General features: G+C 42.9%; 1 protein-coding gene across 1 annotated transcript; it reads right to left on the reverse strand.

Annotated features, from left to right (window-relative positions):
* Positions 1–9,374: 9,374 nt before the first annotated feature.
* On the reverse strand, positions 9,375–27,489 carry LOC124507199 (ATPase PAAT-like). The gene is made up of 6 exons (XM_047073561.1): positions 27,121–27,489; positions 26,322–26,528; positions 24,351–24,420; positions 19,990–20,196; positions 12,426–12,880; positions 9,375–10,654 (listed from the first exon to the last, which is right to left on the reverse strand). The coding sequence occupies exons 1-6, from the start codon at positions 27,282–27,284 to the stop codon at positions 10,420–10,422; spliced, it is 1,338 nt and encodes a 445-aa protein (XP_046929517.1). The 5' UTR covers positions 27,285–27,489; the 3' UTR covers positions 9,375–10,419.
* Between the last annotated feature and the right edge of the window lie 54 nt (positions 27,490–27,543).

Below are 27,543 nucleotides of genomic sequence, written 5' to 3' on the forward strand. Positions count from 1 at the left end.
GGGCAGAGAGAATCTGAAGCAGGCTCCATGCTCAGGGCAGAGCCTGACGCGGGGCTTGATCCCATGACCCTGGATCATGACCTGAGCCGAGATCAAGAGTTGGGCTCTCAACCGCCTGAGCCACCCAGGTGCTCTGTAACTGGTATTTAATTTCATATTACAGTATTTCAGTTACGGGATATCAGGAAAATAATCAACATCACCCAAATATTTGCCTCCTCTTCTGGGGAAGGAATTCGTGTGTTTTCCCTCTGCCAGTGTCCCTCTCTCCCGGAGGAGGGACCCTAAGGCTCTCACACGCAGTGATGGCAGTTCAGGGAGCTAGGAGATCGCATCTGTAAGAGAGAGGGGGAGGTGCGGTAAGAAAGGCCAGGGGTGGGGGTAGGAGTGAGGATCTGTGGACACAGCTGAGGGTAAGCAGCCCTTAGTGACCAGATGGGTCCTCACCACATAGGCATGCCCCCTGCTCGCTCCCACGCCAGGACACCACTCCCCACCTGGTATGTGGCCGGCCCCAGAAGTCTCTGAGCTGACAGGACCTGGTTGAGTGTCCAAGCTCCTTGGGAGCACCACTTCCCCATGTCACAGGTGCTGGTCTTGCCACTCTTGCACCGGTGTGAGGCCAAATGCTTAGTCCAGGGACCTCGCTAGGAATGGCTCCCCTTGAGTCACAGTATAGGCTTGTGTCCTCCCCAAGAACCCCAACATCCTAGAGCCCAGTGATGGGTTCTGGGCTGCAGGACAGTCAGGATATCACAGAGGGTTGAGGGCAACCAGAAAGGGTTTCCACCTAGAATATCCGGTCTCTGCCTACCTCCACAGAAAATTCTGTAAAAATTAGTCACATCTTTCTCCTGCTCAGCCAGTTCCAACTGAACTGAGAATAAAATCCAAACTCCTTATCTGACCTACAGGTCCTTCACCTTTTCCTCATTATCTGCCTCTCCTTACCTTCCCTGCCATCGCCTTCCCTTCAGTGACACCCACCACACTGGCCGACCACCCTTATTTTGTGGACGTGTTAAGTAAGCTACTTGCTGCTTCCTCGGGGCCTCTGCACTTGCCCTTTCTTTTGCCTTCATGTACCCCTCCAGCCCAGATCACACATGACAGCCTCCCCCTTATCTCTGTGTTTGCTCAGATTTCATCTTCAACATGCACTCCCTGGCCACTCTAATATTGCCCCGCCCCACCCCCACTGAGGCAGTCACTCTCTAACCCCTCGTCCTGCTTTATTATACTCAGAGCACCTCTCACTATTTGAATTTTTCATTTGTTTTTGTCTCCCCCACTTAGAATATGAGTTCCATGAAGGTAGGGCTGTGTCTGTCATGTTCAATTCAGTATTCTCAAAACCTAAACTATTAGCTAGTGGATATCTGTTGAGAGAAAAAAAGAAAGGAAGGAAAGGAGGAAGGTAGGGAAGGAGGGAAGGAGAAGGAAGGAAGGAAGGAAGGAAGGAAGGAAGGAAGGAAGGAAGAAGGAAGGGAGGGAGGGAAGAAGGAAGGGAGGGAGGAAGAAGGAAGGAAGGAAAGAAGGAAGGAAAAAAAGAAGGAAGGGAGGGAGAAGGAAGGGGGAGGGAGGGAGGGAAAGAAGGAGGGAAGGAGGGGAGGGAGGGAAGGAGAAAGAAGGAAGGAAGGGAGGGAAGGAGAAGGAAGGAAGGAAGGAAGGAAGGAAGGAAGGAAGGAAGGGGAAGGGAAGGGAAGGGAAGGGAAGGGAAGGGAAGGGAAGGGAAGGGAAGGGAAGGGAAGGGAAGGCAGGGAGGAAGGAAAGAAAGGAGGGCAACTCTACACTCTCATACACTTGTTCTTGTTCATACACTTGTTCAAGGACACCAGGATTCCTTTCTATCGTCTGCAAATAGTACTTAAGGGACTTTAACTCCCCTACTTCTGGCCCTCTGGACATAATGGTTTAAAATTCCTGGCAATTGAACCTGGACCCACACTTTCTTTTTCCTCCTCATCCTGTGTCATCGCTCTCCTTGCTGTCAGCACCCTGGCAGGCGTCTGGCAACACAGCTGGAACCAGAGTATGCCCGAGAGCCACACTACCTGCCTCGCCTGGCTGATCCTTTAGAATCCAAAGGCGTTCATTTTTAGAGAGGAGCAGTGAAGGCTTACGATAGCAGCAGTGCTACCTGCTTCGTGATCTGAACAAATAACAGGGCGAAGGCTCAACTCTAACTCGGTGCCGTGATGAATTACTCAGTGCCTGCTGCGGGCCGGGGGCTGGAGATCCCCTGCGAGGAAGTTTTTAGCTGGGAACTTTCTGTAAGCTTTCCAGGAATGAGCCGGAGAGGGAACACTCAAGTTGGGGCTTGCTGATAATACACCAGTCACACAGCTGCTCCATTCCCACATAAATTTAGTCCTTGGCCGGTCACACGGACACATTTCCCTGAAGGTGGCCAGAGGGCCCATGCAGCCAGCCGGTTATGAAACACCGAGAAGTATAAAAGCCTGCTAGCCCTCTGGGCTGTTTTTCCCCAGAGATGGAGGCTCTGAGCAGGCTTGTCCCCTTGGCCCTTTTCATCGTGCCGTGTCTGGCAGAGTTCAACTGGACCCAGTCTGAAGGTAAGAAACTTGAACCAGTTTTTCAATCAACACAGGGATATATTAAGAGGCACCTGCCAGAGATTTTTAGTTTTAAAACCTTCTGTTGCTCTCAACATGGAAAAATAGTACTCATATATATTTCAGGGGGTACTAAATTGGTACCAGTTTATTCTAGATGATGTGACAATATATATAAAAATATAAAAAGCATGATTCTACCAAGTGTTTTACTTCTAAAAACTTATCTTTAAAGAATTAATATCGGGGCGCCTGGGTGGCGCAGTCGGTTAAGCGTCCGACTTCAGCCCAGGTCACGATCTCGCGGTCCGTGAGTTCGAGCCCCGCGTCGGGCTCTGGGCTGATGGCTCGGAGCCTGGAGCCTGTTTCCGATTCTGTGTCTCCCTCTCTCTCTGCCCCTCCCCCGTTCATGCTCTGTCTCTCTCTGTCCCAAAAATAAATAAACGTTGAAAAAAAAATTAAAAAAAAAAAAAAAAAGAATTAATATCAGTACTTCCCAAACACTTCCAAAAAACAGAAGAGGAAAGAACACTTCCAAACTCATTTTAGGAGGTCAGCATGACCCTGATACCACAGCTAGACAAGAACATTCAAGAAGAGAGTAGGGGTAACTTTAATTATATCCGACAAAATAGATTTTAAGTCAAAAACTGTAACAGAGACAAGAAGGTCATCACAATGAAAAAATGAGTTAATTCTTCAAGAGGATATAATAATTGTGAATATATATGCACCCAACATCAAAGCACCAAACATATAAAGCAAATACTAACAGATCTGGAGAAACAGACTACCATACAAGAACAGTAGGAGAATTTAATACCTCACTTTCAACAATGGATAAATCATCCAGACAGAAAATTACTAAGGAAACGTTAGAACTGAACTATGCTTTAGACCAAATGGACCTTACCAACACATACAGAACATTCCATCCAAGAGAAGCAGATACACATTGTTCTCAACCACACATTGAAGATTCTTCAGGACACATCATATGCTCGGTCACAGAACAAGTCTTAACAAATTAAAAAAGACTAAAGTCACATGGAATTTCTGGCCACAATGGCACGAAATTAGAAATCTATAATAAAGGAAAACTGAAAAATTCACAGAACTATGGAAATTAAAAAACACAATCCTGAACAAGCCATTGGTCAAAGAAAAAATCCAAATGGCAAGTAAAAAAATACCTTGAGGGGCGCCTGGGTGGCGCAGCCGGTTGAGCGTCCGACTTCAGCCAGGTCACGATCTCGCGGTCCATGAGTTCGAGCCCCGCATCAGGCTCTGGGCTGATGGCTCGGAGCCTGGAGCCTGTTTCCGATTCTGTGTTTCCCTCTCTCTCTGCCCCTCCCCCGTTCATGCTCTGTCTCTCTCTGTCCCAAAAATAAATAAAAACGTTGAAAAAAAAATTAAAAAAAAAAAAAAACCTTGAAATAAATAAAAATGGAAACAAAATATATCAAAATTTATGGGATGCAACAAAAGGCAGTCCTACTAGGGAGGTTTACAGTGATAAATGGCTTCATTATGAAAGAATAAAGCTCTCAGATAAAGAGCTTACCTTTACATCTTAAGAAACGAGAAAGAGAGGGGTGCATGGGTGGCTCAGTCAGTTGAGCGTCCGACTTCAGCTCAGGTCATGGTCTCGCAGTTCATGAGTTTGAGCCCCTTGTCAGGCTCTGTGCTGATGGCTCAGAGCCTGGAGGCTGCTTCGGATTCTGTGTCTCCCTCTCTCTCTGCCCCTCCCCTCCCCACCTCTCTCTCTCTCTCTCTCTCTCTCAAAAATAAAATGAAAACATTAAAAAAAATAGAAAAACAGGCTAAACCCAAAGAGAGCAGAAGGAAGGATGTAGCAAAATCAGAGCAGAAATAATAAAATGGAGACCGAAAAGATCAGTGAAACTAAGAGTTGGGTTCTTTCTAGTTTCGTTGCTGTAACTGAGATACAATACTGTGTACAAGTTTAGGATGGACGGCGTAAGGATTTGACTTACATATATGGTGAAATGATTACAGTAAGTTTAGTTAACATCCATCATCTCATATAGATGCAAAAAAAAGGGTTTTTTTCCTTGTGATAAGAACTCTTAAATTTACCTTCTTAGTAACTTTCACATATACCATATGGCATATGGTATATATGACAGTGTTAACCAGTCATGGTGTTGTACATTACATCCCTAACACCTATTTATCTTATAACTGTGAGTTTGTACCTTTGGACCACCTTCCTCCAATTCCCCCTCCCCTCACTCCCACAACTGGTACCCATGAATCCAATGACTTTTTCTTGAAGTTCGATCCTTCCTTCCTTCCTCCCTCCCTTTCTTTCCTTTCTTTCTTCTTTCCTTTTCTTTCCTTTTCTTTCTTTCCTTTCTTCCTCCCTCCTTCCCTTCCCTTTCCCCCTTCCCTTCCCTCCCCTTCCCTTCTCCCTTCCTTTCCCCCTTCTCTTCCCTTCTTTTAGATTTCACATATAAGTGAGATTATAGAGTATTTGTCTTTCTGTTTGACTTACTTCACTTAATATAATGGCCTCAAGGTTCATTCATGTTGTCACATACGGCAGGATTTCCTTTTTAAGGCTGAATTGTGTGTGTGTGTGTGTGTGTGTGTATGTGTGTGTGCGTGCACACGCGTGTACATCTATTCATCCATCGATGAACGCTTATGTCGTTTCCGTGTCTTGGCTATTGTAAACAGTGCTGTTATGAACATGGGAGGGCAGATTCTCTTCAACATAGTATTTTTGTTTCCTTCAGATATATTCCCAGAAGTGGAATTATTGGGTCCTTTGGTAGTTCCATTTTTAATTCTTTGAGGAACCTCCATACGGTTTTCTACAGTGGCTGCACTGATTTACAATCCCACCGACAGTGCACGAGGGTTCCTTTTTCTCCACATCCTCACCAACACTTGTTATTTCTGGTCATTTTGATTGTAGCCATTCTGACAGGAGTGAGGTGATACCTCATTGTGGGTTTGATTTGCATTTCCCTGATGATGGGTGATGTTGAGCATCTTTTCATAAGTCTGTTGTCCATCTATATGTCTTCTTTGGAGAAATGTATGTTCATATCTTCTGGCCATTTTAAATTTGGACTGTTTGGGGGTTTTTTTGGTGTTGAGTTGAATAAGATCTTTTTTATCTTTTAGGTAGGCTTCATGCCTAGTGCAGACCCCAACACAAGGCTCTTGACCCTGAGATCAAGACCTGAGCTGAGATCAAGAGTCGGATGCCTAACCTACTAAGCAACCTGACTATGCCTCTTCGTAAGTTCTTCATATATTTTGGATACTAACCCCTCATCAGTATGTCATTTGCAAATATCTTCTCTCATTCCATAGGTTCCATAGTTTTGTTGGTTGTTTCCTTTGCTGTACAAAAGCTTTTCATTTTGATGTGGTCTTAATAGTTTATTTTTGCCCTTGTTTCCTTTTCCTTAGGAAACATACCTACAAAAATGTTTCTATGGCAGATGTCAGAGAAGTTACTGCCTATGCTCTCTTCTAGGATTATTATGGCTTCAGATCTCACATTTAGGTCCTTAATCCATTTTGAGTTTATTATTCAGCCTTAAAAAAGGAAATCCTTTAAGGAGCACAGAGTAGTATGCAGAGTTGCTAAATACTACATTGGTACATCTGAAACTAATGTAATGCTGTATGTTAACTATATGGAATTAAAATTAAAAAAAAGAAAAAAGAAAACCTGCCATTTGCAGTAACATGGATAAACCTGGGTGATGTTATGCTAAGTGAAATAAGCCAGACACAGAATTACAAATGCATGATCTCACTCATATGTGGAATCTCAAAAAAACTTGAACTTATTGTAACAGAGTAGAATGGTGGTTACCAGGGAGTAGGTGTGGGGGAAATAAGAGATGTTGGTTAAAGGGTACTAATTTTCAAGATAAGTACTTAAAGGGTACTAACTACAAGATAAGTAAGTTCTAGATTCCTAATGTAGAGCATGATGGCTATAGATGTCTATACTGTTTACTTGAAATGTGCTAAGTACATAGATATCAAGTGTCTAATGGGAACTATTTGAGGTGATACGTTAATTTGCTTGAGTTGGGTAATCATTTCACAATATATAGATATATCAAAACATCATGTTGTACAACCTTAAATACACACAATTTTAATTTGTCAATCATATCTTTAAAATAACACCTACAAAACAGTTAAGTATTAAGCTACACGGCCGTATGGGGATCCGAGGCAGGAGGTGAAGACCCACAAAGCCCTGGTCCTGCAACTCAATGCCACGAGGACTGTACCTGGACACTTGAAAGACCAGAACATGAAAGCATCAGACTCACCTTTCCTGCTTCAAGTAGAGACTTTGGTCTTCTAAAAAAGGATGGCTGAAAAGTCTGGCCATACTGACAAATCTCTGTGGAAAGATGTCAGCTGCGCCCAGAAGTTGTGGTAGGAAAACCCACAACCCAGCTGACGATGGGAATGGCTGACAGCCCCTGACCGGACTGTGCTCCCCGACTGGCTCACATGGAGGCTGAGAACTTGTCTCAGGTCACATAGTAAGTGGAATGATCAGCATTAGTAGCCAGCTAGTCTAGTTCCAGATTCTAGGCCCTGAAACACTAAACTTGCAGTTCCAGACTTTGCTGTGCATCACTCAGCAGGGGAGTTTCCCAAATCCCAGATGCACAGGCTGAACACTGTGCAGTTAGCTCAATATTCTGGGGGTGGTGGGGAGGGAACCAGGTACCAGTGCTGTTTTTATTTTAAATTTTTTATTTTCACTTTTTTAAATGTTTGAGAGAGAGAGAGAGAGAGAGAGAGAGTACAAATGAGCGGGGGAGGTGCAGAGAGAGAATCCCAAGCATCTCTGTGCTGTCAGCACAGAGCCCAAGGAGGGGCTCAATCTCATGAACCATGAGACCATGACCTGAGCTGAAATCAAGAGTCAGATGCACAGCCAACTGAGCCTCCTATGCAACCCCCCCCAATTTTTTATTTTGAAATAAATATACACCCACAAGCGTTTTCTAGAAGTGCCTAGGTTATGGCAGTGCGAGGCCAAGCTGAGGACGGGGCGCTGCCCTACCAGACTCTCTCAGGGCTTCGTGAGAACTTCCCCAGTTAATCAGTCCTCTCAACAGCCCTCTGGGGTGGATGCGATCTAATCCCCACTCGGCGGGTAAGAAATCCCAGAGAACTCACTTCACGTGCCCAGAGTCACGGACCGATACAGGCAGCAGAGGGACCGGATCCCGGCACCCTTGCTCCAGCGCCCCTACGCTCCCCCTCTGCCCGTGGTTCTAAACCGGAGAGTCTCAGAAGCGCGGGAGGGTTTTGCAAAAGCGCGGCTGTGGGACCCCGGGCCCAGATTCTGACCCGGACGGGGGTGGCCGGGGCCCGAGAACGTGCACGGGTAACAACTTCCCAGGTGCTGCTGGTGCGGTCAAGGTGCCACACTTTTGAGACTCGTGGCCCTTCGCCAGGGAAGTTGGAATTCACTTCTTTCTGGCCCTGAAGGAAATAAAAAAGAAGGGGCGCTTCCGTATTTCCCAGAATTCAAGGGCTATTAATTAAGAATCACATACATTATCCCTGATGTGTCGAGAAAGAGAGGACGGCAGCGGGGCAAGAGCGAGGGAGGGGAGACGAACATTGCCCGTCTTAGACGCTTCTGTGTGCCGGGCCTGTGCCGGTGCTCCCTGTTCAGATGATTATAAACCTCCCACAGGATAAGACGAAGGCTGTGATATCCCCATTTGCAGAAGGGAGAGTGAGGTGAAATCCTGAATAGCTCAGCCAAAGTTACGCAGCAGGGAAGGGGCTACGGTGGAAGAATTCAGGTTTGTCTACCCTCGCGGTGTTCCCTCTAAGCCATCTTGCAACTGTGTCAGGATTCGGGGGCCATCCGGAGAGACCCTGTCAGCATGGGCAGAGGACAATGAATCATCCGGGTCTGCCCTGTCCATGCAGGGCACGGACCGTCCTTATGGATGAAGACCGGGGGATGTGAGGGAAGGAAGGGGCGTCTCGGGAGATGCTACATGTCCCTTACCGTGAGCGAGGCGGCCGTGGAGGAAGAGTCGCTTCCCATTTCTACGGCCTTGGGTTCCAAATGTCAAAGGGGATGAATTCTAAATAAGAAGATCCCACCCCACGGTTCGCACTGGGGCACGAGGAACAGGAGAGATGGAGACGGGAAGGAAAGGAGTCCCGGACCCGAGTCCCACCTCCCCCCTGCCTATAGGATCACTGGCAAAGCAGTTCAGTTCCCTGAGCACTTGTGAAGAGACAGTGGATGCTGCGTGGTTGACAAGAGCGGTGGTGATGGTGGCTGTTAATGGTGGAGAGGTTTCGATGAGAACAGGTGTTTTACTACTTTGTAAAGTGTGATGCTAATGTGAGCAGCGGACCACTTTCCTAGTGAGACATGTTTCTCCCGAATGTCAAAGGAAGTAGGATCATAAAGCTATACATGTTGTGAATGTCCCACAAATCAGAAAAGACTAGAAAAAGTGATATGCAAATTCTCCTGTGACTACGGTCAGAGCGTGTTCCACATGCTGTATTACCTCTGTAGTATATAAAAATGAGTAGCGTTATCTAAATTAGCCCTTTTTTTATTTTTTCTACAGAGAGCACGAGTAGGGAGAGGCGCAGAAGGAGAGGGAGGGAGAGAATCTTAAGCAGGCTCCACGCCTAGTGTGGCTTCTTGGGGGCGGGGCTGGATCTCATGACCCTGAGATCATGACCTGAGTCGAAATCAAGTCAGACGTTTAACCGCCTGAGCCACCCAGGTGCCCCTAAATTAGCCCTTATTCCAAAGAGTAAATTCACCAAAACACTGAATGAGTGTGAAATACCCGGTTTCCATAAACATAAAACATTTTCGGCAAAGATTCACTGAAAATAAAACTTTACTGTTTCCTTGAGACAAGTAATTTCCAAAGTGGATAGGTTTATTTTTAAGGGCAACTAGATCACTCTTGAACACACATACGATAGTTATCATACGTCTGCCAGAGAGAACCGCAGCCCCCTTGATTCACACGCTTTCTTCCTTCAATGCAGGCCTCAGAACTTCACACCGGAAACACACGAGAGAAGGCCTCTGGCAAGAACCTGTATCTGCTCAGGAAAGGAGGGGACTGTACACTTTCTGGGTTTACTGAGATCAAACAGGATGAATTCTCTCAATTTACCTCAAACGCTAAGTCTAAAGTAATAATGCCAACAAGGAACAGGCCGGTTCTGATGTTTACTTTCTACCTACTGCTACACTTTATTGAAACAGATAATAACGGCCCCAGTGCATACGTACGCATGCGAAACACAATGCCTCAGCCGTTATCCGAGCGTAAACACCACCCGATCAGTGATCTGAATGAAAGGCTTTTAAGTCTTAGGTATCTAATTTTCCATGAACAATCAATTAGAAAAAGAAAAATCATCAAATACTCTAAGCATTCTTTTTCATACTCCTAAGACCATAAAATAAGCCCTATTATAAATAAAAAATATACTTCTATCAAAAACATTATACAACACAGACTCATGGATTGCATTAAAAATCCTTAACATGTTTCAACACTGAAGCCAGAAACACACATACATTTCTGTCAGAGTGAACAAGACTGTAAACAAAAATAATTTATAACCCTATCGTGTTGTTAAATCTTAGCGCACAGTACCGGATTCACAGTAACAAGCAGAGCTAAAATGAACACTGAGGTCACCGTCCGTAAGATGGTGATCCTCAAATGCCATTAAATACTTGCCTTGAACTTGTGGGGTTTTGGCTTTCTAATAAATACGTAATAAATATCTGTAGCGCACGGTCCGTGTCGAGCACTTATCGTTCTCCGTTTGACAGTCTTTCCCCAGAGTCCCACTGTCGGAGGGCCATCCCGGCGGGTGGGGGGCAGGGACTCTGCAGCACGTCCATCAACAAAGCCATCTTTGTATCTATGTGCTTCTGCAGTTTATGTATCCGCTGATCAATGTAGTCCACAAGCTTCTTTTCCATCAGTTCCATATTTTTAGTAAGGACCTTTTCCAGGTAGGAGCACACAGGCTGCTCTTCCGTGCTACAAATAAATTAAAACACACACACACACAATATAACAATGATTCCTGATGTCATCACAAAAGCAACCAAACTCTACTAAAAACAAGCAGCCAACACACATTGCCGAAATCTGCCTCCATAGCTGTGCTCTCTTCGTACAACATATTTCCAGGTTCCAAAAATACACATGGAACAGGCAACCACGACCCTGAGTGCCCAAAGTATTCTGAATCTTTAATTCTTTAACCACGTAAGCATACAACTGAAATGAGAATATAAAAATGAAGAGAATTTCTACCCTCAAAGAAGAAATCTTTATAAAAGGTCTGGAATCAGCAAGTTGTTTGACACTCCTGACACTGGGGAACAGTGAGTGGCTCAACTGGTTGGGTGTCCGACTTCAGCCTAGATCATGATCTCACCGTTCCGGAGTTCAAGCCCTGCATCAGGCTCTGTGCTGACAGCTCAGAGCCTGTTTCAAGATCTGTGTCTCCCTCTCTCTCTCTGCCCCTCCCCACTCGCACTCTGTGTCTCTCTCTCAAAAATAAATAAACACTTAAATAAAGTCATACAGTCGCGCATATACTAAAAATATAAAGTCCATAATTTTCTGGAATGTCCTTCATTACGATGACTTGTAACTTTTTATGTAAAAACACATCTATCACCCTGCACCAAATGTTCCTTCCCAGAACACTCTCTTCTTTGTGAAGACTACATAACCCCCGCAACTATCCTAACTTGGCATCCAAGAAAATTCTTTTCCTTTCTCTATAAAATTTTGAAAAAGGTTAGCTCATTTCGCATTGACAGAGCTGAGAGGAATGGAGACATTCAATCTCACCTGGCCCCAGAGCAGTTTTTAATCTCAACTTAATTTTTTTTGGTTTGCTTTGTTTGGTTTTGTTTGTTTAGCCACATCACATACCAACTAGAGTTCACTGATGTAATCTATCAACAACTAAAGAATAATGGTTTTTCTCCTGACCGAGAATCCTTACTAAAAAATATTACTATGTAATAAATATCCTTACTGAAAACCATACTTTTTTTCCAATAACTTGCTAAACTCCTCAAATTTCAATGCTATTGGAGACTTTAAGAAAATTTCAACCAATAAAACTACCTCATTTTACATGTGAAAAAAATCTAAGCCACAAGATTTAACCGGTAAGGCAAAAGAGTTAAGCCAGAACTATGACCGGAGTCATGAATTTCAGTCTAGTGCAATATCCTGACACATTACATCAACATGAAGGATGGGGAAACATACCAAATACTTAGCCACCCATTAATCACACCAAGGCTGCAAAAACATTAGAATTATGAGGTCAGCAGATAAGGGTCTGTACACTATAAACGATTATAAGCTTAAAAATGTCATTGATGACCAGACTAAAATTAGCCTATGGCAAACAAGACCTACAAAGAAAATCTACTATGATGACTCAGTGATTATAATCAGGCACAAATGTTTATATTATGGTTTCCACGGCCCCTCCCCATTTATACAGATAACTTTCTACTCCAACCCTTATTTGATGCTTGTACCCCTTCCATAAAATGCCTAAGAAGTGATCAACATCTTCAGTTTTAGACCCCTCTTTAAAAGTAATCCATTCTCCCCTACAGAATATTTATTCCCTATAAGTATGTTAATGTGTAAAACGCAGAAGCTGCTAAAATGACCTCGGGAAACATTTTCAGGCAGTAGTTAGTGAAACGAATGTTTTCCTCCAACTGACTCTTCCACCTATGAAATCTAAATCACACTTGCCTTAAATACTTACGCAACACCAGCAATGTCTCCACCAGCCTTAGGGACGGTTTCCTGCCACTTGGTGTTACGTCCCACGCGGAGATGGCTAACTTGACTACATAAACTCTGGAGAAAAGGCAGCAAGTCAGAGTTAGGTATATTCGAGTTGTCACTTGCTTTCTTTGGTAGGAGAGAAGAAACCGCATTTTTGAGGTCATTCTCAAGAAGAACATGGCTTGGTGACACAGTTTTATACTCTCGGAGGCTCGTAGCCTTTCCGCCACCGGGTGTCTGCAGACTTTGATCGGTGCAAGCTTTCAAGTCTTCAGTCACGTTTCCAGAGGTCAAGCCGGTTCTGAAAGGAAAAGGCGTGGACGGGGACTTGTCTAAGGCCCCCGAAGTAGATGATGACTGCAGGTCAATCCCACGTCTGTAGCCAGGATTTCCCAAAACCGACTGAAGCTGCTCGCCAATGGGAATACGATTCTGAGCAAGGTAAAGAAACACACGTCTCTGTTAACAGTCATGACAGCTAACTTTGGGGGTAATGACTGTGAGGCAGGCAACGTGCATTCTTTCATTTGACCCTCAAAACGTCCACACGAAGCAGGCTACGATTACTACCCCCATACTGAGTGGAGGAGACCCAGGCTAAAGGTCACTTGTCTACGGTAACACAACTAGTTAAGTGGCAGAACCGGGGCATGAACCTGGGCCACCTAACTCCACAGTCCAGGCTTTTAATGATTTCTCTGTAGTTTCTCCCTAAAGGAAATATTAAATATTAGCATGCTTGGTAAAACTGCATTAACATTCACGTCTCTGCTACAAAGGCCTCCTTAATTTATGGTAATAAAATATACTACTCAACTGAGTCACGATAATTGATAATTTTCTTAGAATTGAGTATCATCCATCAAGTTTCACATATAATAAGCTAACCTAAGGAAATCTACTACTAGCTTATCACAAAAGACACGCCAGATAGCTTACATGCTCTAAGGTACTGATGATGTTCCATCGGTACATTTGTGACGTCTACAACGACTGAAACGAGCAAACTTTTTGGCTATGTCTGCCTTAATGATTTGCGGCCTCAACTGAACTGGTGCTATATTATTTCATGAGAAAATCCTGGCTCACTTCTGTGATGAGGTTACATGATGTCCCATACAGGGCCTGTTTGTGCCGCACCCTTGGATTCTTCCTCAAGAGAAGAGCAGAACTACTTCTAGCGGACTTGACTCTTAAGTTTTAGGGCTCTATCCTAAATTCAAAATACAGAACTCTATTACACACTCTTATCGGGGGTATCATCTCATACTTACTGTTGCTCAATACCCAGTGAAAGAGAATGAGAAAAGTATTATTAAGGTTAGCTAAAGAAACTCAGTATATACATCTTCCAGATATTCTAAAAAAATGATTCCTGGATCATGCCAACCCCAAACTCAACTCAGTCAACAAATATTTACCAGAAATTGACTTTGTGTTTCAGGCATAGGAAATGAGACAGTGAACAAAACCAATGAAAATCACTGACATGTGGAACGTATAAGGGAGTAGGAAACAATGGAAGGAAGGAAGGGAGAAAGGAAGACAATATATCATGTGGACAGAGACAGTGATAAATACTTAGGGATAAACAATGCAGGAAAGGGGAATAATGAAAGCCAGAGAAGATGGTGGTGTAGGAGTAGGGGAGTCTCCACAGAACTTCTGTTACTGAAGTGAAGAAATACTCTAGAAAGAAATGTGTTCTTCTATTGAATCCAAGTTTTGAATAAGCCTTAAATTAAATTATTCCAAGAAGATGAACTGTATACAATTATGTTATATAACTACATGCATATTATATATACAAATTATGTGTAAGTTTTATATAAATTTGTATATAATTGCATGTAATTATATGCAATATAATTTTTCTATATTTTGTATAGAATTACATACATATTATATATAGAGCATACAATTATACAAATGTATATATATATAAATTACGTATGTAATTCTATACAAAATTTTTTTTTTTTAATTTTTTTTTTCAACGTTTATTTATTTTTGGGACAGAGAGAGACAGAGCATGAACGGGGGAGGGGCAGAGAGAGAGGGAGACACAGAATCGGAAACAGGCTCCAGGCTCCGAGCCATCAGCCCAGAGCCCGACGCGGGGTTCGAACTCACGGACCGCGAGATCGTGACCTGGCTGAAGTCGGACGCTTAACCGACTGCGCCACCCAGGCGCCCCTATACAAAATTTTTAAAGTAAACAACTCTCCTCTGGTGGAAACGAGCTTTACTCAATCATGATGACAAAGCTAAATGATTTTTGGTAGCAGTATAACAGAGCAAAAATACCTTAATGACAGAAAATTGAAAAGTCTACATAAACAGCAGTGAAATCAATGTCAAAATTGCATATGACAATTACTTTGGCAGAAATGTTAATTATAAAAATCCAAATGTTAATAAGGTATTTGCTATGCAAGGTTTTCTTTTCTGATATATCAAATTTTGATTATAAGAAATTCACTGATTATAAAAATTCGTATTTTTTTCAAATAAAAGCTCTTTAGGTGATTTACCTTTCCTCTTTGTATTAACTATCAAGGAATTCAGAGGTAAGTCTATGTGGCAGTGCAATAAATAAACTTTAAGTGCTAGTGGCTATTCTATTTCCTGTCGTTTGATTTCACTGAATTCTTAATTTTCTTGTACATTGGCCTTACAAGGTACAACAAGCCCTTTTAAAAGCAGGCAGAAGGGGGTGCCTGGGTGGCTCAGTCGGTTAAGTGTCCCAACTTCAGCTCAGGTCGCGATCTCATGGTTCATGAGTTTGAGCCCCGCGTCGGGCTCTGTGCTGACAGCTCAGAGCCTGGAGCCTGCTTCGGATTCTGTGTCTCCCTCTCTCTCTGCCCCTCCCCCGCTCATGCTCGCTCACTCGCTCGCTCTCTCCCTCTCTCTCTCTCAGAAATAAACATTAAAAAAATTTTTTTAAAGCAGGCAGAGGGATATGTATGAAATAATTTCTAACAAAGGATCCATGTCATGTTATATGGAAAACAATTACAGAGTAGCCTAAAAGAACATGAAAGCATTCATGTAGAATTATGTCTATACGTATATATGAATATGTAAAAAACTATTGTGTATACATAACTTCATATATGCACATGTATATACCTCCAGGCTTGTGAAAAGTTGTTTATCTCTGAATATCCGGTCAGATATCTGAAAGGATTGACTAACTTTAGTTATCACCTTGAAAAAGCAAGAAAAAAAGATATTTGTATTTCAAAGGTGAAAAAAGTAAACCGTGTAAATCTTGCACACCTGAATTTGTTCTTCGAGAAAATGGGGCACACCCTTTCACTCAGATAACATTAAATGAAAACTACATGCTAGGGCACTTTGATATAGTATCCCATTCAATTTTTCCAAACGGTAAAGCAAAAACAAATCAAAGCCAGAAAATTTGAACTTCAAATGTAATGAAACAAAATACGACTTTAATAAAACTTTCAAGAACACAAGCAACCCCATAGCCCAGGTGAAGCAGGGAGAGGCGTAGGACTCCTAACAAAGCTTCCCAGGTTGTTTCTTTCCCCTTCAGGACAGGCCCTGCCCAAATTAATGTAGGAAGGTGTGTGCGGTTATACAACTTCCATAGAAGGAATAGTTTTGGTCATGAAACATCCCTACTTCATTTATTTATTTTTTAAGATTTTATTTTTAAGTCATCTCTACACCTAACATGGGGCTTGAGCTTATAACCTGAGATCAAGAGTTGCATGGCTCTACCAGCTAAGCCAGCCAGGAGCCCCAAAATATCCCTACTTTATACTCAACAAATAGTTGATACATGACAATAGCTTACATGACATTTTCCCGGGAGACATTCCATAGACTCTGGTTTGTTAATAATATGCAATCCTAGAAATCCAGGTATATCATGTAAGAATCATCCCATAAATAGAGCCTCCTCACTTGGAAGAAGTCTTTTATTAGCATGTTTAAAAGAAGATTTAACTGGATCACTTTTTGTCTTCCCCAAATGTCCTCATATACAATGATTTAGTGGGGGGAGGGGGGAGGGCACAACATGTGTGTTGGATGGAAGGACGTGCACGTATTTCTACAAGTACAGAAAACTCCAGGATACACACCAGGCAGGGAACAGAATGAGAGCTGGGAAAGCACTTTTATGATTTACTTAATGCACTTTTTGTTTAATAATATAAATTACTGTCCAATTGGCTAAAATACAGTGTGTAAAGTGTGCTGTTGGTTTTTGGGGTAGATTCACGTGGTTCATCGCTTACCTACAACACCCAGTGCTCATCCCAACAAGTGCCCTCCTCAATGCCCGTCACCCATTTTCCCCTTTCCCCCACTCCCATCCACTCTCAGTTTGTTCTCTGTATTTAAGAGTTTCTTATGGTTTGCCTTACTTAATTTACTTCTGAACAGATTGAAATTCAAGGCAAAGAAAACACGTATCTTTGGAATTAAAGAAAACTTAAAGACATGGCCAAAAAAAATCTATTATCCACGTTATCCCTTTTTCCAAAGCTAAGTTTTTAAAACATAAAAATTGGTCCATGAGCTGACTTTAATTCCTTAACCCTCTCTGATGTTTCCAAAGTCTTGCACACACAAAAAAATTTCTTCTTGTTTTTACATTTTCAATCTCTGTCTCCATAGGATCCTTGTCCTCAATCATTTGTTTTTAAAATATACTATGCATAAGACTCACCAGGGGATGCCTGCTTGAAATACTGATTCCTGGAAACCACCTTCAGAGTTTCAGGTCACTGGCAACAGCCAGTAATCTGTATTTTATAAATATCACAAGGAATTCTGATACAGGCAAGTTCCTTATCTCTACCATTCTTGAAACAAACCCATAATACCCTGGGACCTCAACATTCCAGCTACCCCCATTTAGTGCCTAATCCCTCAAAATCTGGTTTCCACCTCATGGTTATTCAAACTGACCCCCTGAAGCTCTCTAAGGAGTACTCAGTTGATAATCCAAATCCTATATATCGTATACTTATCTGAAGCCTTAATCAAGACAGACCAGGTCCCTGTTCACATGAAGCTTACATTTTAATGAGATAGACCAATATACAAATAACAACAAAATGATCAAGAAGGCTCTGATGAAAATATGATACAGATTTGGAGGAAAAAGCTATTTTAATTGTTTAGTTTTCAGTTTAATTTTTATTCATTTTGAAAGAGAGAGGGAGGGAGGGAGGGAGAGTGTACACGCACGGGGAAGAAGCGGAGAGAGAGGGAGAGAATCCCAAGCAGGCTTCATGCTCTCAGCACGGAGCCCGATGTGGGGCTTGAACTCACGAACCATAAGGTCATGACCTGAGCCAAAATCAAGAGTCAGACGCTTAACTGACTGAGCCACCCAGGTGCCCTGGAAAAGGCTATTTTAAACTGGTAGTTGGGGAAGGTCTTAATAGGATGTAACATTTAAGCTGGTATCTTAATAAAAAGAAAAAGCCAGATTTGCCAAGGTCTGGGGAAAGGGCTTCTGGAGAAAGAGAAAAGTTAAGAGTGCAAAGGTCCCGAACACATCTGAGTATCTGAGGAATACACACATCAGCATGTCTGGAGCAAGGTGTCCAAGGAGATTTGGTAGGAAGGAGATGAGGTTAAGGAGTCCAAGAAGGCCCAGATCTTAGATGCCAAGGTAAAGAATCTGGGTTAATTCTGAGAGTGAGAGAAGCAGTCAGAGGGCTTTACACAGGGGGAAGGACGAGTCTGACTTACCCTTTGAGATTATTTTGCTTGCCCTGTGGAGCATGGACTGTGGTGGAGCAGGGGGCCCAGTCAGAGACTTCCTGCGGCATCAAGGTGAGATAACGGTACAGGAGAAAGAAAAGTATGAACCTGGTATTTTTTTGAACCCCTCCTTTCCAAGGTTCCTGTGATCACCGTCAACTTTCCTAGTCTCCCTTTCTTCCCATTGTGTCGGTGACACCTGTACTAAATGAATATTGGTTGAGAACCCTCGCTGGCTCAGTCAGTTAAGCGTCCGACTTTGGCTCAGGTCATGATCTCATGGTTCATGGGTTCAAGCCCTGCACTGGGATCCATGCTGTCAGCATGGAACCCGCTTCGGATCCTCTGTCTCCCTCTCTCTCTGCCCCTCCCCCAGCTGCACTCTCTCTCTGTCTCTCTCTCCAAATAAATAAACTTTAAAAAAATAAATAAATTACTATTGGTAAATCTCGCGAGAAACGCACAAGTTGTTTATTATACTATTTGTTTTAAACTTTCCCATGAATCCTATGATCTTAGCAGTATTATCACTTAGATTTTGAACCTGGGGAAATTTATGTCAAAAAGATGAAGCAACACCAATAGCACAAGTACAAATGTCAGCACCAGAACCTGCCATCAGGTCTCCTGACATCAGATCTTTCCTGCTGCTACTCGGTCGCACCGCTGGTCTTCCGCTCTCCTATTCCTTTTCCCTCTCCCTGTGTCCTTCCCAAACACAGCTACTCCTCATGGACCCTTCTTCCTTGCTCTGGCTCTCCCTTCATTTCCTTCCCCACCCTCTGCTGGGGTGCCCCTCGCAAACCTCCCTTCTGCTTCCTGCCACAGGCACTGTTGGATTCGCATCCATGATTCAATACTCCCCAAATCAAACTTCCTTTCTCCCAAGTAGCCTCCTCCCTTGGGTTCCATTTATACTGTTGGGAGCCCCATCTTCAAAACCTCAATTTCACTTTTAACTCTTTTATCTTTCTCCAGCGACACTAATATCAAGTTAGCTGTCAAGCCCTGACGGCACCGTCACCTTAGCAACTCACAACCCAGCATCAGGTCATACGTCCAACCAATTTCAGACCCTCCTTAACTCCCACCTGGATGAGGGCAGGAACAGGCAGCTGCTCCCCTTGGGGTCCCACATCCTACTGATTCACCGTACCTTCTCATTCCTCTTATGTATAACTCTGGGTTCGAATTTCCCAAAACACAGGCAAAACCACCTATGAACTTTTAAGACAGCATTCAAAGCCCCCTATGATCCGGCCCCAAGCCCAACTCCCCCTACCACTTCTTCACCCCAGAGAAGTGAACTTCTATCCATTTCCTAGCTATATCCCGTTCCTTCTAGCGCTGAAGAGTTAATCCATGTTATTTTCTCTCTCAAACTGCATCCCTCCAAATTTACTTGCCTGGTCCCCTCCTTCTTTTCTAAAGGCCTAGATAAAATGAGACTACAAAGATCCTTAAAGACAGGCTACAGACTAATCTTTGAACTTTCTAAAGTGCTCAAAACACTGCCTCATTCACTGAGAGGGTGCTTAATAAATATTTGCTGAATGAATGAGTAAATTCATGGAAAACTGTGAAGATATGTAACAAAAATATTTTGGAAGAGGGTAAGTCTATAAAATGTTATTTTACAAAAGTAAATAAAGGTACGCATTAAATCAATATCTTTTCAAAACATTAAATCAATCTTTTTCAAAGAAAAAACCACATCAATACATGTCCTTAAAAAAGCCACCTTTTTGAAATTTTTAACGGTTATCTGGAGAGAATCCATTTCTACCTACCTGCTGCTGAAATCTAACCATATCCATCAGTTGCTGAGCTCCAGGTGACAACTTTGACCCCATGGACTCCATGATAGTCTGGACCCTCCGGAGGTCTATCCTTGATCCTAGAGCAGGAGAGCTTGTTGAAGAACTGGCTGAAACCCGCCTCATGTGTACCACAACTTTACTGATGAACACACACTGCTTTTCACCAAAGGAGAGCAACTGTTACAAAACAAAGACGTTCCAGAAAATAATGATATTAAACAATAATCACTATTCAAGGTGACTTTTTAACATAAACTAGCAACAGTAATGTATTTAAGAAAACAAAACATTAAATACATTTTCATTTTTTAGAGTTTTCCTGAAAATTGTAGTGGTCAGCACTTCTAATTTATTATCAGGCTCATAGGAATTATTTATATAAAACAGTATCATTTGAGGGGTGTCTGGGTGGCTCAGGGTAAGCATCCAACTTCACCTCAGGTCATGATCTCACGGTTTATGAGTTCAAGCCCCGCATCCGGCTTTCTGTTGTCACCATGGAGCCTGCCTCAGATCCCCTCTCTCTCTCTCTTTCTGCCCCTCTCCCATTCTCTCTCTCAAAAATAAATAAACATTAAAAAAAAAAAGGTATCATTTCAAACTGAAAAAATATACAGAATAGCCAAAAGGGACTATAATAAAGTTCCATTCACTTAAATTAATGAATAAAAATAAACTATGCCAATCTGAGAATTTAACATAGCACAGCTAGCTATAATACTATTTAATACAAAAGCACTTCCAAAGTATTTACTGAAATCCTAAAAATAAGTCAGTCTCTTAGAATTTAGAATTATAAGGGAAAGTTAAAATGGTCTAACATAACCTGCTAGTTCACACACAAAAATGATGAGGTCAGGGGTGATTTTCTGACTTGTCAAAGGGCTACCCAAATTAGTAAGAGCAAGCTTGGAACACAGCCCTTCTGGCTTCTCTAGTAGTGTCCTGCTCAACACTTTATGCTGCCTCATTTCATCCATGTTTCTGAACCAAAAGACATTTTATGTGTGATATGGACAACACAGTAGCACGTGGAAAGGAAACAGAATCAGACAGAACTGGGTTCAATGATGACTCTACTTAGAGCCTGTGTGATCCTGGGAAAAGGCGAAAACCTGAATCAGGAATAAAATGAGGGAGGGTAATAACAATGATTTCACATGTTTGTTATGAAGATTAGGTGTTAAAGTTCCCAGTACCTACCACTGAGTAAGTGCTCAAAAATATGCATCAGGAACCATTAACTTTCATATGTTATTGCTCCAGAATAAGCTCTAGTAGGTGTAGGATCTCTCTAAATCAACCTAGCCTTTGCACTCCCACAGAGTTTCCAAAGAACAGTTACAAAAAGCACTTACCTTCAGAGACACACATAAAACCACATGTAACATAAAAACACAAGTCAAACCAGACCCATGATCCAAGAACTTTGAGTGTGGCAGCAAAGAGGTGGACTGTCCTCAACAATCAAGGAATCTCCCTATTAAATTTCTACACCTACCCTCTAACCTCCCTACTATCCCTTTTCTGCTTTTTCACCCTCATTGCCCGACCACTGAATATGGGACACATTTTACTCATTGAGTTGGCTTATAATCTATCTCATTACACTAGAATGTAAGCAACATAAGGGCAGTCATTCATTATATTACTGCTAATTCCTACATGCCTCACACAGTATCTAACATCAGCAGGCATTCAAATACTTGAATGAAGGAATCACTTTAAATAAGTCTGAAAGTTATTAATATATACTAAATAAAACAATATCTTGGAATAATCAGTTCTGTTAATTTGCCACCAGCAGATAATGAAACTACTTATTTTGTCTTATTCTAAAGTCTTGTAACCCTGTATAAAGTAATGTGGAGACAAAAAGATTGCAAGTGTTTATTTCCTTTTTACAAAATTTAAAAACAGAGGGGGCCTGCATGGCTCAGTCAGTTAAGCATCTGACTTCAACTCAGGTCATGATCTCATGGTTCACAAATCCGTGCCCCACATCGGGCTCTGTGCTGACAGCTCAGAGCCTGGAGCCTGCTTTGGATTCTGTGTCTCCCTCTCTCTCTGCCCCTCCCCAACTTGCACGCACACTCTCTCTCAAAAATAAACATTAAAAAAAAAATTTTTTTAAGTATCTTTATAGAGATATAATCCACATGCCAAACAATCGAGTTAAAGCGTACAATTCAGTGGATTTTAGTATATTCATAGAGTTGTGTAACCTTTGCAATTTTAGAACATCACTCCAAAAAGTAGCCCTTTACCCACTGCCAGTCACTTCCCATCCCACCAAGTCCCCCAACCCTAGCCAACAACTAATCTTTAGTCTCTATGCATCTGCCTATTCCAGACCTTATATATATATACATACATATATATTCCATATATATACGTGTAATCACACATACATATATTCCATATATATATATGTATATATACATATATATTCCATATATATATATGGAATCACACAAATATACATATATATATTTATGGAATCACACACATATATATATATTTATGGAATCACACAAATATACATATATATATTTATAGAATCACACAAATATATATATATATATATTTATGGGATCACATATATATATATTTATGGAATCACACACATATATATATATTTATGGAATCACACAAATATATATACATATATATTTATGGAATCACACAAATATATATATATTTATAGAATCACACAAATATATATATATATTTATGGAATCACACAAATCTATCTATATATATATATTTATGGAATCACACAAATCTATATATATATATAGATTTATAGAATCACACAAATACATATATGTATATATTGTGTGATTCCATATATATATACTTATGGAATCACACAATATATGGCCCCAAATTCTTTCACACAGTATAATGTTTCAAGGTTCACCCATGTCTGTAGTATGTTTCAGTAATTCAATGCTTTTTATGACTAAATACTTTCCCATTGTGTGGGTATACTATACCATATTTTCATTACATTCATTAGGTGACAGACAGTTGTGTTGTTTTCTTTGTAAGCTTTTAGCTATCAGGACTGATGATGATGAACATTCATGTAATACCAAGGAGGGTTTTTTTTTAGTCCTCTAATTTTTATTTATTTAAAAAAGTTTTTTTAATGTTTATTACTTTTGAGAGAGAGAGACAGAGAGAGAGAGAGAGTGTGTGTGCAAGTGGGGGAGGGCCAGAAAGAGAGGGAGACACAGAATCCAACCAAAGCAGGCTCCAGACTCTGAGCTGTCAGCACAGAGCCCGACGTGGGGCTCAAAAATCACGAACTGTGAGATCATGAGCCAAAGTTGGATGCTTAACCAACTGAGTCTCCTAAGGTATCCCTATTTATTTATTTTTGAGAGGCAGAGAAAGAGAGAGAGAGAGAGAGAGAGGGGAAAGAGAGAGAGAGAACACACACGGGTGAGCAGGAAGAGGGGCAGACAGAGAAGAAGAGAGAGAATCCCAAGCAGGCTCTGTGCTGTCAGTGCAGAGTCCGGCTTGGGGCTCAATTCCACAAACCATGAGATCATGACATGAGTCAAAATCAAGTCAGACACTTAACCAACTGAGCCACCCAGGTGCCGTTTAGGTCCTCTAACAGAGAAGAAGAGAGAGAATCCCAAGCAGGCTCTGTGCTGTCAGTGCAGAGTCCGGCTTGGGGCTCAATTCCACAAACCATGAGATCATGACATGAGTCAAAATCAAGTCAGACACTTAACCAACTGAGCCACCCAGGTGCCGTTTAGGTCCTCTAACAGAGAAGAAGAGAGAGAATCCCAAGCAGGCTCTGTGCTGTCAGTGCAGAGTCCGGCTTGGGGCTCAATTCCACAAACCATGAGATCATGACATGAGTCAAAATCAAGTCAGACACTTAACCAACTGAGCCACCCAGGTGCCGTTTAGGTCCTCTAATTCATCCATGAGGTACTTCCAAAGAAAGAGATTTGGCGAGGGTCACTTAACTAGTCAACAAAGCAGAATTAATATCCTGGGCCTACGTACTCCGGTTTGGTACTTTTTCTAGGCTCTAGTTTTCACTTCTGTATTTTTCATACTTAAGACATCACTCCAAATCCCTGATTTTTGGATGCTCTTCTCTAAACTTCTCTAATTCCCTTCCACCTTTCTTGATATAATGAAACCAAAACTGCTTGCAGTTATCATGACACCATATTTTTATACATAAAGACAACCAGGAACAAAGGTAGATGAAGCATATTACGAAACCAACAGAAAAGAAGCACAAATTACACAAACCCATTTGCAGTTGGCAACTTAGTTAAAATTTAGTGATGACTTACCTTTATTTTACAAGCATGGCTGGAAGACTCCAATTTTAAATATTTTTTGTAGAAAATAATTTCGTGCTCACTAAAAATAAAATTGAAAGTTACTTTTACTTTATGATTTTCAATAAACTTAAAAACAAATTGTTTCAAATGAATAAGCAAAAAAAAAAAAAATGAAAAAGCAGAATCAGACCTATAAACACAGAACACAAACTGATGGTTGCCAGAGGAATGGGCAAAATGGATGCAAGGGCATGGGAGATACAGGATTCCAGTTACGGAATGAATCAATTATGGAAATAAAAGGTACAGCGTAGGGAATATAGTCAACAATACTGTACAGTAACTGATGGTAGTTACACTTGTGAGCACAGCATAATCTATAAAGATGATGAATCACTATGCTGTATACCTGAAACGAATGTAACATTGCACGTCAACTATACTCAAATTAAAAAAAAAAATTTGTTTTAGTTGTTTCTAAGCCATTACTTAAATCCTGAGATTCAATTAGGGTAGAATCTTTGTAGAATAACCTAGAGAAAAATCAGGGACACTGGGGGCCAATGTTGCTTGAGCCACCAAACTTGATTTTGGCCCAGAGTCGAGGAATCAAGCCCCACATCAGGCTGCCTGCTGAGCATGAAGCCCGCTTAAGATTCTCTCACTCTCTTCCGCTCTTTCTCTCCCTCTGCCTTTCTCCCCCACTCACATGCTCTCTCTCTCTCTCACCAAACATAAAAATAAGTCTTTAAAAAAAAAAAAACCTAGAGAAATAGCAAAATAACAGGCTGAATTGTGGGTTACATAGGCTGGGGAGGCACCGTCTTGGGCCTGTCTGCTACTTACAATAGACTTCCTTCCAGAAAAATGTATGCAGTGTTCCAGACTAACTGCCCAATTATCTTTGGAAGAGACACCGTTGTACGTCCATGTAGAAAAAAGGCCAAGAAGAAGAATAAGGACTACACTGTAGTCTGCACAGTTTATACAGTCTGACTACCTAGTATGACCCTCTATCTAGTCAGCTCCCTCAATTAGCTCTAAATTTCCACATTTATAAAAATTGAGAAAGGTGACCTAGACTATCTATCTCCAAGATCTTTTATTTTTTTAATTTTTTTTTTTTAACATTTATTCACATTTTTTTTTAATTTTTTTTTTTCAACGTTTATTTATTTTTGGGACAGAGAGAGACAGAGCATGAACGGGGGAGGGGCAGAGAGAGAGGGAGACACAGAATCGGAAACAGGCTCCAGGCTCTGAGCCATCAGCCCAGAGCCCGATGCGGGGCTCGAACTCACGGACCGCGAGATCGTGACCTGGCTGAAGTCGGACGCTTAACCGACTGCGCCACCCAGGCGCCCCACATTTATTCACTTTTTGAGAGACAGAGACAGAGTGTGAGGACGGCAGGGGCAGGGAGAGAAGGAGACACAGAATCGGAAGCAGGCAGGCTCCAGGCTCTGAGCTGTCAGCACAGAGCCCGAAGCGGGACTTGAACTCACGAACTGTGAGATCATGACCTGAGCTGAAGTGGGACGCTCAACCGACTGAGCTACCCAGGCGTCCCAATCTCCAAGATCTCTTAAAAGGAGAAAGTTCTATGGGCGCCTGGGTGGCGCAGTCGGTTAAGCGTCCGACTTCAGCCAGGTCACGATCTCGCGGTCCGTGAGTTCGAGCCCTGCGTCAGGCTCTGGGCTGATGGCTCGGAGCCTGGAGCCTGTTTCCGATTCTGTGTCTCCCTCTCTCTCTGCCCCTCCCCCGTTCATGCTCTGTCTCTCTCTGTCCCAAAAATAAATAAAAAACATTGAAAAAAAAATTAAAAAAAAAAAAAGGAGAAAGTTCTATTCCTGCTGGTATGTTTTTCTCTTCTCTCCCTTAGTGTCTGGCCTCAATGTTAGAGAATCAGTAAATACCACAAACCCTGGGGAAAAACAACACTGCTTGGGGGGAACACTTCTGCATGAACGAGTTACAAACCTGTTATCCAGATCACTACAAACATTCTTGCCCCTACTGGTTCCACAGTACTCCTCTCCTAAGTATACTTCCATATTTCTTGCGGAACTTAAAATGCCAATAGAAACGATCTCTTCACCTCCGTTAGGGTCGCATCTCAGGTAAAGGAAGCAGGGGTTTTCATCTTGGTCACTGTTGAGGCTTCTTTTCAAAATCACCAGATCTTGGCTGAAAAGAATTGTTCAAACTATCACACAGTGCACCTGTCTGAACGCTGCTCACGACCCTCCTATTGGGTCACCAGGACTTCTTCTAACTCCCTCCCATTTACCACGGCGGTCCCCGCACCCTCCCAAGCACCCAACAGACGCTCAAGACAGATTCACAAGGAGATGGGCACGCCACCCACCGGGGTTTTCCCCTCTACTTTCTCCTCGACTGTGGGTTCAAGCCTCTGCAGTCCTTCTCCTTCAACATAAAAAGTTCCCTGGGCACCTACTGTGCGCACAAGAGGGGGAAGCAGAATGCAATAAAAGGCAAACGCGGCTCTTTCTCATAATTAAGCTGATGGGGATTCTCGACAGTTCGTTTTTCTAACGCCCCCTCGGGTCGACAACAGAGAGGCCTCCGTCGGGTCGCCTGGGGGAGGGAGGCGGACCCCGGGGGCGACCCGGCGGAGATGCGGGGCCCCCGCAGTCAGGTCCTTCCCGCACCCCGGGCCCCCCACCCTCTCTCCGCTCGGCCCCGCCTCCCCTCCCGGCTCCCCCAGGAGCGCGACCAGCCCGGCGCCGCGGCCCCGGTCCCCGCCGGCCCTGCTCACCCCGGGTCAGGCGGCGCCAGCAGCTGCTCCCAGTCCAAGTCCGGGGCGCCGACACCAGCCCGGGTGAGATGGAGACTCCGGGCCAGGGCTCCGCAGGCAGCATCCCAGGAAGAGGCCAGCATCGGGCGGCGAGTCACTCCCGCCTCCTCGGCCCGGGTGTCCATGCTGCAGCCGCCAGCCGAGGCCAACCCCGGAACCTCTCTTCCACCGCTTGCGTTTCCGCCAGAGCGACGGAGGTGAAAAAGCACAGCGCCTTCCGGCTCGGCAGGCTTCAATTCCAAGACCAGCCGCTCCTTGTCCAGTGGGGAAAGAACTAGGTACCGGAGACGCGCATGCGCGCGCCAGCCAGCCTCAGCAACGCGGTTCCAAACCTGCCCGGGAAGAGCTCAAGGACAGAGCATGCGCTCCGACGGCCCCTCGGCC

This window comes from Lynx rufus, unplaced genomic scaffold (genome assembly GCF_022079265.1).
Source record: "Lynx rufus isolate CCGP_SWC_20201006 ecotype Redwood Valley unplaced genomic scaffold, mLynRuf1.p SCAF_11, whole genome shotgun sequence".
Taxonomy (NCBI): Eukaryota; Metazoa; Chordata; class Mammalia; order Carnivora; family Felidae; genus Lynx; species Lynx rufus.

What these genes read in the sequence shown, in the direction of transcription:
- LOC124507199 (XM_047073561.1), bottom strand. Translation starts at nt 27,284, where the DNA reads ATGGACACCCGGGCCGAGGAGGCGGGAGTGACTCGCCGCCCGATGCTG. An exon ending in GCCATGCTTGTAAAATAAAG is followed by an intron (nt 20,197 to 24,350) that starts GTAAGTCATCAC and finishes GTTTTGTAACAG; the next exon opens with TTGCTCTCCTTTGGTGAAAA. An exon ending in TGGTTAGATTTCAGCAGCAG is followed by an intron (nt 12,881 to 19,989) that starts GTAGGTAGAAAT and finishes TACCTTGCTCAG; the next exon opens with AATCGTATTCCCATTGGCGA.